This window comes from Protopterus annectens, chromosome 10.part0, assembly GCF_019279795.1.
Source record: "Protopterus annectens isolate FY-2018-M chromosome 10.part0, PAN1.0, whole genome shotgun sequence".
Classification (NCBI taxonomy): domain Eukaryota; kingdom Metazoa; phylum Chordata; order Ceratodontiformes; family Protopteridae; genus Protopterus; species Protopterus annectens.
The window spans coordinates 566,304,013-566,317,341 of NC_056744.1; the positions used below are offsets into that span (position 1 = coordinate 566,304,013).

The 13,329-nt window shown below is 46.8% G+C and overlaps 1 protein-coding gene across 1 annotated transcript in view; it reads left to right on the forward strand.

The window, feature by feature from the left end:
- Positions 1-13,329, forward strand: part of CDC20 (cell division cycle 20) — a 710,318-nt gene that overhangs the window by 51,192 nt on the left and 645,797 nt on the right. Inside the window, exon 2 of the mRNA XM_044085408.1 lies at positions 1,578-1,803. Coding sequence (XP_043941343.1) covers positions 1,593-1,803 — 211 coding nt within the window. The 5' untranslated portion in view covers positions 1,578-1,592. The remainder of the gene's footprint in view (positions 1-1,577; positions 1,804-13,329) is intronic.

Genomic DNA, 13,329 nt, shown 5'->3' on the forward strand with positions numbered 1-13,329 from the left:
TTCCTTCAGCCACACCATGTAGTTCTACTGACTCCTTGCATACAATCCTGAAAATCCAGTTTAGTTTCTTTGGACTAGAATGTTGCTGTAGTCTCTTCTGCCCTTTTTCTAACTGGTTATAAAGATTCAGGACTCTACCAAGAAATTGTGGTGGCTGTCTTTGGCCCAGGCAGCAATGGTTCTCTTTCTCAAAAAACAAAAAAAAAATCCTCCAGAAAATGAACTTCCTTACACAAGACTAGAGTTGTTTGCTCCTCCCCCTTTAACTCCAATTGATTGCCCAGGTTTTGTCCAAGGTTAACACCTTCCTTGGGACATGTTTTCATATTTAAAAGGCAATGAAACCTACTAGAAACTGTATATTGGTAAGTGGAAAATATTTTTAGTTGGTGCCAAGTCAACCATGACTGGTTCTAATGTATTTGTTATCCTGTCCTTTCATACTAGTCACATTTTCTGTTATCTTCAATGGTGTCCCTTGGTTCCCCATTTCTACCACGCCTCAAGTGAAAGTCTGTTCTGTGTACAGACACCTTGAACTCCTTGAACTGTTAATTGTGTTGGAAACCTTGAGCTGCCTTATGAGGCTGAATCCAAGTTCTTGTATTGGAGAAGCATTGCTCTGATTTCCAAGAGTGAGTTGACGAGCTGGAGTCTTCGTCTTGCTAATGAAGACTGGGTAACTGAGGAATATTTCCTTATGCTCAAGGTTGTTTCAGTGTGTACATTTTTAACTGGGCAGTTATCAAAACCTGAAAATTTCGGCCTTCCCTTTTTACTGTGTTCATAGGAAATCTGACTAATTCTAAAAGTTCTGGTGCCATTACTACTTGTTCCTTTAGGTTCAGAGCAAGCTTTGCTAGGACTGGTCAACAGGGGCACCTGGCCACTTTTTTTTTTCCCCCTCCCTTTTTGAGCCTTGGTTCTCTAGTACAACTCTGGGCACTGCCACAGTGCTTTGGTAATGAGCATAGTACAAGTGGGCAAGTAAATGTAGGTTTGATATTTGGATCACAGGCCTATCTGCCTTGGCTATTTCTATTCAAAGGTGTGGGATTTTTTCAGTACTGTCCTTATCGGACTATAGCCTTGTTTGAGCAAGAAAGCTCCAAAATGTTGGCGCACTAGCCATTGACAGTCTACCCACCGTGCAGCGCAAGGAGATGTGTAAAGGGTGCCTAAAGTGGTGCAAGTTGAGCCAATCCTTGTTAAACCCATACAGCTTGGGCTACTGCAACAGTGATCAGTCTGAATTTACTCTTGCGGCAAGCTTACTTGCACCACTGTACTTTACAAAGATGTGGTTTTTGCCTTTGCATCTTAAGTTGGCAAAGAATACCTTGGTACATTGTGTGTGTTTTTTTTTTTTTTAATATAGGTGCACATTAATAGAAGACCATATTGACATGTTAAGTTTAACTGTCATTTTGTCTAACCTTACATGAATAGCTCAGTTTATTCTAAATTTGGAGATTAGAGTCCATATCACAATGTAGCGTAAATTGCTTTGTAACCTTTTGTTAATGAAGGCAACTTTTTTTTTTTTTTTTAATTTGTAAATTGTCACTTTTTTCTAGATTTCAAGCTAAAGAATGTCTCAGTTTGTGTTCGAGAATGACCTCAACAACATACTTAAACTAGACACGCCACTTGTGAATGCACCATTGGCTCGTTGGCAACGGAAGATTAAAGAGAGCGGGGGAGCTGGAGGGCCTCTCAATGTATCAAATACCAGTGGGCTTTCTCCAGCAAAAAATGCAAACCGGTCCCATAGTTCAAGCAAGACTCCTTCAAAAACACCAGGTAGGTATATGTGACCACTGACAGCGGAGTAGCTAACTTATAAATGGCACTTTATCTTCCTTTTGTTCAACACACATGCCTATCATGACAAGGACTAACCTTTAGAATAGAAAAAGCATAAGACTTCCTCAGACCAGTAGTTGAATGCAACACACTTGAAATTAATTCAGTCTCCAGCATCTTGTGTGTTTTTTTTTTTTTTTTTTTCCCTTTAACTATTGTGTATGGTGTGCATAGTCTTTCACAGGAGTTCTGGGAACTGCCTTGAAGCCATGACTTCACTCAACTTCATGTTTCAGCAAGGTGCTCCTGTGAAGAGTATCGCTGCTACACCTTCAGCAAAGCAAAAATTTGAGCAAGAAAAGTATTGGGAAGGGGTTCAGATGGGACACTTGTGTTTAGGGAGCATGGTGGCTGGGTAACATTTGGGGACTGCACGTTTGGGAATGGGGTGGAGATTTCAGCCCTTTGATAGGGCTATGCATTTCATTAGGGTTTGGTGGTAGGACTAAGTAGTTAAGCAGGATAAGGCTACTGGGAGTGGCAGCATTTAACATTTACATACTCTGCCTGTAGCTAACACTACTAGCCAACTTCCATCTGAGTGTTCCCTGCAGTGTTGAAGGTGAACAGAGTATTGTCAGACATGCCCACAGTTCTTGTGGGTGGTTAAACTTGTACAGAAATTAAGGAGGGTCCACAGTTCTGCATATAAACAGCACACTGGGACAAGCTTGCCCAAGTCAGACTAGGCCTTTTGAAATTTCTGAAATGGGCTTTTAGCAAAGCAGGCTGTGACTCTGATCTTGATTAGAAAGCGCTCTAGTCTGTGCCACACTTCAATGGATAGGAGGTTTTCAGAAGGCCTCCCTCCCAATCTTTGGGAGGAGAAAATCATTGTGTGGAACCTGAATGTGATTAACTTGAGACTAGGGTGTCGTCTGAAGTCTGCCGTTGGTTTCCCTGTCAAGGGGTTTAGGATATTTAAGGCTGAGACCGCCTCTTAAGGAGCTCTTTCTGCAGGGATTGTGATCCCTGGCTGTGTCTTGGAGTTGACTGATATCGTTTTGGTGGGGCTTTAATAGAACATCAGATTCTCAAGTAGAAGAGGGTAAGTTTTGGGAACATACCCTTGAAATATGGCTTTATGCACATGCCAGACCTGGCATAGACCATTTCCTCCTACTCTATCTTCATGCATTGCCTTCAGTAGGCATAGGATTGTAATCTAGTTTCAGATATTAGGTGCACCTCACTCTTTCCTGTAAGAGACTGAACACTTTGAGGCTATGGTGGAAAGGCGAGATTCTCAAGTCTTGTATGAGGTGCCTGTAGCACCGTTCATCACAAAGACACACGCACCCTTTTGAGACTGAGGTAGCTTTTAAATGCTCTGTCAATCTTGGGTTTGCTAGCCAGGGGTCATCTCTCTGGGGCAGCTAGTTTGTCATATACAGTCTCAATAGCCTAAAGGCTCTTTGATTTCTGCTTTGACCACCCTCTCTGAATAAGGCAATTACCTTTTGAGTTGCCCACCAATCATCTTGTGCTAATTCCTATGATGTTGGGACTGGCTGCTTTTGTCATCCTGGTCTTAAACAGTTAAAAGCTTTGGGTAGTGATGGGGAAATGTGCACTCTTTTGGGGGGGGGGGGCTATAAAATATTAAACTTAGTTTGGTACTGCAATGCTTTTAGTAGCACCACCAGCTACCTTTTGTCTCAGAATCCTCCAAAAGTAGGAAATGGAAGGCCAATACATTAATCTTAACACTCTAAAGCTTTGCCCGTGAAGCCACCAGTGCAGCATGCTCAAGACCTTGACTTCATGACCTGAATTAATTTGCACAGATCTTGCATGCTTTCTGCAAGACTCTGCTGCAACTTTCATCCCAAGAGTGAACTATTCCTTGATGAGCAGGAACATTGTTCTCCCTCAAGACCAGGCGACAAACAACTTTCCTTTATGCTAATATCTCTGAACTTTAGTTCAGTTTTTCCCAAGCATAAGTATGAAGGTGAAGTTGTCTTGCATATGATTACATTCATCTGCCAGACTGAACTCTGGGCTATTTTGAGCAGCCATCCTTTTAAGTATAGGAAAACCTGTGCAGACCAGTTTTTCAGAGTAGATCTTTACACGTGACTGGTTAATTGTAATTTTTTTGAGAGGGTGGCTTAAATTTCATCTATACTAAATTTCCATATGAAAAGGAGTAAATGGAGTTGAGCAATTGATGCCCATGTGGTATATCTAGCATTATACTTTGATTGCTGTAGCTAAATGCTACAACTCCATATGTTCTTCCATATCACTGCAGTATTCCTGACGTAAGTTCTCTTGCAGGATAGCCAGTGTCTGGCCTGTATACCAAAGCTTTTAGACCTTGTAACATCACGCGTGCTCCTCACAAGATGCAGGATGTGAAGGTTATATACAGAAGTACATACCTCGAATTTTGATGCCAGCAGCCTGAATGCTCTTCTGTGATAGTTAACCAAGCCATGTTTTAGAAAAGTGCCCCATTAAGGTGTCAGTTTGTTTTCTGTGAGTTAACATGTCATCGTCCAGAGAGGGAAGATGTCAGTGTGGGAGGTAAATTCCCCATAAAGATTGTCATGAGCAGTGTCTCTTCTGTTTCAGTGCTTCTCATGAACCTATGTATTTGCCAAGTTTGTCCTTTCCCCAAGATATGTAGTCTGTCCTTGTCTTTTTGCCCAGACAAAAAAGTCTAAAACTGTTGGCCCAAGGTGCTATGGTGGGGTTTTCCCATCCCACAGGTCAGCCGCTTGCCAAGAAAGGCCAAAAAACTCTAGTCTAATTTGGCTACTGTCCAGCCTCCCCCAATTTCTTGGATGGTGAAAGCCCAGCCAATTTGAGGTTATCTCTTCAGATTCCTGTGCCGTGACCCTGTCTGGATCCCACATGAATCCAACTTGCATGTCCTGAGGCTTTACAAACATCTGCTACTTTGACTTTAACAATTGCTTTGGTTTCTTGTCATTCCAAGGGGTCAGTACCTGACAGTCTGGGAAGGTATGATCAACAGACCATGATGCTTTGCCAGAAATGGCCTGCATCTGTCTCACTTGTGCTTCTGACAAAGGCTCTTGCCACCCCCATAGTGCATTTTTAGCAAGTGTGGTTAAAACTACCAACATAGCTTCAATAAAAGACATTAAAGGTCATGCTAAATGCCAAGTCTAAACATGAAACTGCACTCACTGCAAGCTTAACCCTGGAAAATGCTGACAGTCTGAGCAGTCACAGAAACCTGGTTCAAAACTGTCGAGCACCCCAGCCTTATCTAGTTACTCATCCTATCATACTTTTGACTGCAAACTGTGGACAGAGCCAAATGAGGCGGAATTCCAATGCGGGTTAGACATGCACACCTACAGGCTGGTCAAACAGTATGATGCACAGACACTCCAGGTGCAGTTAACCATTGGCAAGACCCCTATACAAATCCAAGCTAGCTACAGGCCTCAATCTGACATGAGATGCATAATCTGCCTACCTGGACCTCTTAATCTGTCAAGATTCAACCCTTCACCCTGATCCTGGGTGATTTTACTCAAACATAGGTTGGAAGAACTCATGCCAGGACAAATGCCCAGAGATTCATTTCCTCTTCTCTCAATGCAAATTCCTTGGAACAGCTAGTCTGTAACCCCTCTTAAGAGGGGGTATTAAACATGAGTAACCACTGCAGCATCCTTGCAGTATCCCCCCTGGGGAGATCCAACCATAAAGCATTCACTTTTGAAGTTGCCATCACCCCTGACCCTCCTTGCTAGGGTCAAAGCTTCCTGAGGGATGGTATGAACAGCTTCACAGCCCCCTCCCCTAGGAGCTGGCATCCGTATACAAAAGTACACCAAAGCACTTGTATGCTTGGAATCAAGAATACCAGACAATCATCCTCCAAGGAAGAATAAACCTGTCTGGTGGAAATCTGCAGTAAAAGCAAAAAAAAAAAAAAATTGTCCAGGGCTAAGAAGCAGGTGCCCAATTGGAAGCAATATCTCCTTAGCCTGAACAAGCAAATAGGAGTGCAAGTGAAATCCTCCAAAACTAGTCAAATTGGCCACGTCTACCAGAGACCATCACAAGGCCTTTGTGCACAGGGTCTGTATCATTTACCTTGAAACGCCATCTCTTCGAACACATGACATCGACACCTAATGAGTGAAACTAAAGCATGAATTTCTCACGGGGAAAATTTTGCTGTCTGGAATTTGCCCTTTTCTCCAATGTAGAGTGATCTGAGTTGGTATACCTAGGGTGGGGCAAAGGCCCCTACTTGATTATAATTTCAAAGTTTGGTTTCCTGTTCATTGACTAAGCGAAATTTTCCCTGTGGCCACATTTGCAGAAGTGGCTGTTCGTGCACTTCACTCATTAGGTGTCTGTTTAGGTGTTTTGAGATGAGATGGTGTTTCGTTGTTGTAATATAGACCCGTTGATGTTTCACTATAATATAGACCCGTGCACAATGTCAAGTGCCCAGATCTGTTCAGAACTGGTGGTAAAGGACACTACACAACTCCCATAGATGTAGGAAACTTGCTGGCTGAGCGATTCAGGGAAAACTTCACTCCTCTCGTCCCCCCCATCAGTAAATCAGGACATCCCCAGTACCTGCCACCTTCCCCTTGTATCTAGGGAACGGGTCACTGCTCTCTCAAAGGCAAAGTACAGCCTCCATGGGAAATAACATCCCAGGCTGTATCCTATGACCTTGGGCAGGAACTTGCAGCACCATTAGGCACCCTATTCATCCAAAGCCTGAATAGTGGCTTCATCCCAGCTGAGTGGAAGACTGCCACTGTCCTCCTTCCACCCAAATGTGGAGCATCCACCAAGCCAGGATATTATAGACCAATTGGCTTGAGTAGCCTGATCAAGGGCATGGAGCGGCATCATGGAGCTTCTTAACTAGGACACTGGCAACATCCAAATACTTTATCCCACAGTTTGGCTTTGTCAAGGGGAGGTAAGACTTTGAGATGGTCAGCAAAGCTGTGGATGAGGGGAAGACTGCATATACCACCTACCTTGACCTGTCCAGAGGGGAAGACTGCATATACCACCTACCTTGACCTGTCCAGAGTGGGGAAGTGCTCATGGAACCCATCTAGTCAAAATAGGACGCTACATCAAGCAGTAGACCTGTAATGAGTGGTGTACCCCAGGATTGAGTCTTGGGGCTTCTCTCTCTCTCTTTTTTGGATGTACTTTTCAAGTGCAGGCCAAAACCAGCAGTGGGCTATGGCTGCAAGCTGGGGCTGTCATAAATTCCCTTGGTGATGTGGTGCAAGCTGGGGCTGTCATAAATTCCCTTGGTGATGTGGACATCCTCAGAGGGTCTCTACCATGTGACTGGTGCCAGAAACATTGCCTCTAGCCGAATTCCAAACCATGCATCATCCCTTTTGGGGAGATGTCCCCACAAGTTATCACATTAGTAACATCCTAGGCATGCGATCGATTTTTTTGTGAGGGATTTGAGCACCCAGGTTGATATCATCCTGACTTGACCATCTTTTCCTCTTTGTAAGGAAAGACTGCTATATGGCACACCTCCATAAGGGTATCTCATCTAGCGACAAGGTCGTAACATCCCTGTATTCCCTTATAAGGCCAATCACCGAGTACAGCGCACCGTTCGGCATGTACTCTGCAAAGTGCATGAATCTGCTGGAGAGACCAGCGGTTCCTCACCAGGAGAATCCAGGGCCTCAAATCTACCATACACAGGCTAAAAGCCCTATCCCTCTTTCATACAGACTCCTCGGAGGTGACCTCTGTCTGGCATACAAGGTGATCTTGGACCCCACCTTGATGGGACTGCTGCATATCTGCAAGTAAAGCTACACTCTAACCTGCACACGTGGCCTCAACCATGTCTGACAATAGGACTTGTTGGACAGGCTTGTGTCCCAGTCTCCCATCTGTGGAATACTCATAATCCACATAAAGTAGAGTATATCTGACTTTATTCCACCCATGTCCTTGCTGGACAGGGGCATTGGGTGCTGACTTGTCTAAACATAGGCTACATGCTTGGCTAGACTTACTAGGCTATTGGTCCCAAGGCCCTTGTAACTTTTTATGATGCTGTGAACGTCCGCTGATCAGAGGAGCTGAGATTCTGCAGAGTTTGGAAGGAGATTCCTACTAAATTAGTGTTGGCAGGGGTCCAAACCACCTGGAGTTTTTCATTCGGACATCTGAAAAACACAAGCTCACTTTCCTACTGTTAAAGATGCCCAACATAAATTGAAAGAGTTTACTTTGGGGGAGGCTAATGCTTTGGCCTCAACCTCCTCAGTCTCTGCATGCTCCTCCCTGGTCCTCAAGAGCCCTAGAGAGAGTGTCTTTGGATGAGGATTTGGATTCTGGAAAGTCCTTGGCATAATCTTAGATTTCTTGGTCCAGATTCTCCCATAGAATGTTTTTTATGACCCTATTTCTCATTTGGAATATTTCAAGTTTCATGTTTCATAATACCTCTTCTGAGTATCTCAACCTTCTGTTCCAGTCCTGGCTGCTGTCTTGGATACCTTTTCAGCAGTTTTTTCCCTGATTTCTAACCTTTAGCCCCCAAGAAACTTGACGTACAGAAATTTTATATGGCACCTTGTAAAGTCTTAACTGTCCTTCTGCTGACCCTTTGTCGCAGGTCTTCAGACAAACCTAAGCTTTTTCTTCAGACAAACCTAAGCTTTTGCCTTCTAAACTTATTACCTTCAGGCAACCATGGATCATTTAGGCGAAAATTTTATACTGCTGCCACCCTGACTTTTAGGGCTATTTACCAGACTTGTATGACTAGGTATGTTTTTTAGCTCTGCTTTCTCAAGCTTCTTGGGCAATTTCTGACGTTCCTGATTCTGAAGGGAAGGACTCTGCCCTTTCCTTGTTGGGCTCTACCTCTCAAGTGGCTCAACACCTGTACTTGTGTACCTGATTCTTCAGCTGCTGCATTTGGTTCTGTCCTGAGGCATTGCTTGTCTTTGTCTTCAGCTTTTACCGGATATCATTAAAGCTAAATGTTTGGATGCTGCTCTAGGTAAAAACTGTTTTGGATCTGCTGCTACTGTTTGTCCCTCCAGAACAAAGCCAAAGCCTTGCAGGAATTGAAACCTTTCTCTTATTCCCAAGTTCCAGAGGCATTGTCCCTCCAAATCTTTTCTTGTTTGCAGGTAGTATTGCCCTCTACCCAAAGGTAAAAATGGTAATAGGCATGCACCTCCAGCTAAGTCTACTCAGACTCTTCGGAAGCTACCTTTTCAGGACAAACCAGGTTCCATGTGAGTTTGCTTCCTCTTTCCCTTGGCCAGGTTCCTTTTGTTCTTTCCCTGCCCTTCCTAATTGGTCAAGGGCCACTCTATTCTTGGGGGTTTATCTATCTGCCAGGGATAATTCATGGTTTGGAAATCCCTTTCTGGGTATCCCACAACTTCCACAGAAATGGCCACTTTTCTTTCCAGAGTTGCTTCAGGCTGTTCCTGCCCAGGGCACATTCAAGTTGTACCCCTACCCTGGAAGGGAAGGGTATTTATTCCAAGAAGGAATGCACCTGCAGACAGCTTCTGAAGCTCTCTGCTCTCCTAAAAATACCTTCAAACCTTGCCCCTGTTTCCCCAGTAGACCTTGTATGCCTACCTTCACATCTCCAGCCACTCCCTTTTCAGGAAGTTTTCATATTTGTCCCTTTTACTTTTCGCTTCTCAGCTTTGCCCTCTCTGATACCCAAAGGGTATTAATGCCTTGCTCCTGTCTTTAGCTTTTGCAGGATAAGTTCATAGTTTTCCTTATCTGGGTGGTGACCTTTAGTGACCTTGCCAGAGAACTCCACTGGTACCTCAAGTCGGTCCATCTTCAGTGATCCACTGGATTTCCTAGATTCAGTGGTGGATTCATCAGTTTTCTCTTAAACCAGAGATCTGAAGTAGTTCATTTGATCTGCAACCTGTGGGTGTCTGATTCGACCTCGGATCCGATCCGGCAGCTTTCCAAGATCTGAGCTCCTAGCTCCACCCCCTACCCATAATCCCCTGCTACCAACCACATTACCTCAGATCATTTTTTGCCGCAGCTGAAGAAGCTTCCCTGTGAAGAGCTCCTGGCTGGGTGAGATCTTTGCTGGTTTTAAACCACTTTTTTTTTTTTTCAACCAAAGTTGTCGTGTGTGTGCTAGCCCCTTTTTCTACTCCTTGTGCTAGTTTTTGGTCCCTTTTGTTAATTTTAATCACTAACTTACCTTCACTCCCCCTCCTAGTGTTTGGGTGTGTGTGAATAATGTCTGAAGGGCCTAAGGCCGTTTTTTCAAAATGTACTTAGTGTGGCCACAAGCTTTCCCCAGCTGATGGCCACACTGTGCGTTTTATGCCTGGGGGCAGCCCATTTGTCAGAGGCCTGCCAGATCTGCGCAGCCTTTAACCCCCGGGCACTTCGGGATAGGAAGAACAAGCTGATCCTGGCGGGAAAGCTCCGCCAGGAGTCTGCTTCTTCCTCTCCCGTTCGGGCTCCAGCTGCTTCGGTGCAGTCTGTCCCCTTAGCTCTACCCGGGACTCAACCTCCCTCTTCGGGTTTGACCTCTGGGGAAACTAGTGCCTCTTCCCTTGGAGAGAAGAGGCACAAGGATAAGGAAGGACACAAGTCCCACAAAAGGTGGGCCGAACCTCATCCTTCGGCTCCGCCAGTGAAACTGCTTAAGTCCCCCTCTCGGCGCCGTTCGCCCTGTTTTCTCACCAGAGGAGGATAGGTCTCCCTCTATCTTCGAGGCGGCCCTCCCGGCCCGCCTCTACTACTTTGTCCAGGTCAACCCGAAGCATCTCCGAAGCGGATATGGATCGGATGATGCATCTCTTCTTGCAGACCCAAATGCAGATGGGGATGCTCTTGTCCCCCCCCTCTGGGTGCGGCCCCCATATTTGCCCAGATCACTCCTTCTCTGACTTGTTTTTGGGTCTCCGTCATCTGATCCAGGCCCTTTCAGACACAGGGAATTGTCTGCGCAGATAGCTGTGGTCTCTTCGCCAACTATACCTTCGAGCTCGTCTGATCAGAGGGAGTTGCTGTGTCTTCGGCACTGTTGGCGTCGGAGCACACCTCTGCCTCTGTGCTGACTGCATCGGCTCCGACCCCGATCCCTTCCTTGGATCTGAGGAGATTGCTCTCTGAGGCTGGCGAGAGTGGCTCTCCTTCGGCTTTTGAGGTAGTGGAGAGGGTACTGTCGAGATCCTCTAGATCCCCGACCCGGGCTTCGGATCCACCCATACCCCCACTGTATGAGGGTCTGTCTTCCATCCGTCCATCGGGACAGCCTGCCCAAGCCCTCCAGCTAGTTCCCATGGAGGAACAACCCGTGGACGAGCCCTCTTCAGACAGCCCCACCGAGGAGGTCCCTCGGAAACATCTGTGTAAAAGGAGGCACCTGGACTCCCCCGAGTCCGTTACCACAGACTTTGATACGGAGGGTTCCCCAAGGTCACCCCCTGAAGATGTCTCCTTTGGAGACATCATGAAAATGTTGTGCATCAGAGGGGCGTGGTCAGCCCAAAAGCCCTCCCTTGATGAGTCAGTGTTCCTGGAGGCCTTGAGGCAGGCCCATCTGCCTCCTGGGTGTCCCCTCCGGCCGACCCCCTGGTGGACTTTACCACCAGGGCGTGGAAGGAGCCTGACACAGTGGAGCCAATCCCTAGGCGCCCCGATAAAGTCCTCAGCCCACCCACAGATAGGCCATCTTGGGCCAAAGGAACCCCTGTTGATGCCATGTTGGTGGCGGCGGCCACCAAGAAAGAACTCGCGCAGGAGAGTTCTTCGGTTCACCTGCCGGAATAAGGAATCTCGAGCGCTTGACCGGATTGGGAAGCAGATGTTTGCTTCCGCGACCTTTTCCATAAGGGCGCTGAACTATATGGCACATACTATTAGGCTACAGCGAGACTTTATTAAGAAATACGCTGCAGCCTTCCCGGAGTCCATGTCTGTCCCAAACAAGAAGGTTTTTGAGACTCGAATGGCCACTCTAAAATCCCTCTCCAATACATCTATGCGGCTTCTCTCCCATGCAACGGAGGGAGCCGCTAGAGCTAGCTGAGCCGGTGTCATCTTGCGACGTCTCTCCTGGCTCCGTCTTTGCGACTTCAGATCCCTTCAAGGCATCCTTCGCGAATGCCCCTTTTGACGGTTCTGCCTTGTTTGGCAAAACTGTTCGACACGCTGGTCCAAAGCGAAAAGGACGGGAAGACGCTGTCTGCCGTCAATCCGCTTCTCTAATCCCCAAAGATCTTTTTCCAGGAATCGGAGAGGACAAAAGAAGCTGTGGTTCCATAAGTCTCGGCAATCCCATCCTGCTGCGGACCACTCGTCCTCTAGAGGCAGAGGAGGACAAGGTGGACGCCAGCCCAGAGGCAGAGGGGGGGGGCCGCATAATTTTGGGTCTAGAGAACCTTTCTCTGACAGACCCGAGCAACAACCCTGAGGGCTTGCCAGAACTGTCCCTCTCTGGAGGCAGTCGGGGGGGGGGGGGGTTGTCGGAGCACCTGTCAAAACTGGGAGTCCATTGCAAGAGATCGGTGGGTGCTCCGGATCATATCCAGAGGATACTCCATTCCATTCACAAATCTTCCTCCCCAAAACCAGACATCTCCCCGATGTCCCACCCGATCAAAGGGAGGCAGCGGCTTTGGAGATTTCAAAGCTGCTAAGAAAGAGCCATCCAGCCCGTAACCCCCCCCCCCCCCAGATCAGTCCGGATTGGGTTATTACTCCAGGTTCTTTTTGGTGCCTATGGTGCCAAAGAAAACGGGGGACCTCACACCCATCTTAGACCTTTCTGCTCTGAACCTGTTCATACCCAAGAAAGTTCCGGATGGTCACTCTCAATCAATTCTCCCCCTTCTGCGGGAGAACGACTGGATGTGCTTGTTAGACCTCAAGGATGTGTATTACCACATCTTGATGGGACAGACTATCCAGGAGGTTTCTCTGCTTCCGGCTCGGAGCCAGTCATTATCAATTCAGGGTTCTTCCATTCGGCCTCACCTCAGCCCCCAGAGTGTTCACCAAGGTCATGGCAGTGGTTGCAGCCCACCTGAGACTCCAGGGCATTCAGGTCTTTCCCCTACCTAGATGACTGGCTCCTCACTGCGACCAACAGGCATCAGCTTTGTGTGGCGATAGATTATACTGTCTCTGGCCCACAACCTAGGCATCTCCGTGAATGAGCAGAAATCCTGCCTGTACCCCACTCAAGCCCTAGAATTCATAGGGGCCAGGTTAGATGCACGAATCTCCCGAGTTGTTCTAACGTCAGTCAGGCTGAGCAGCTTGTCGTATCTGGTGTTGGCCTTTCTTCGGAACCCTGCTCCTCCGGCAGAGTTGGTCCTGAGGGCACTGGGGTCTGTCAGCAGCGATCTGTCTCTCCATGCCCATCTGCAAATGCACATATTACAATGGACCCTTCAAGTCCAATGGTCCCTGTCGATCCACCCGTTAAGCACGCCAATA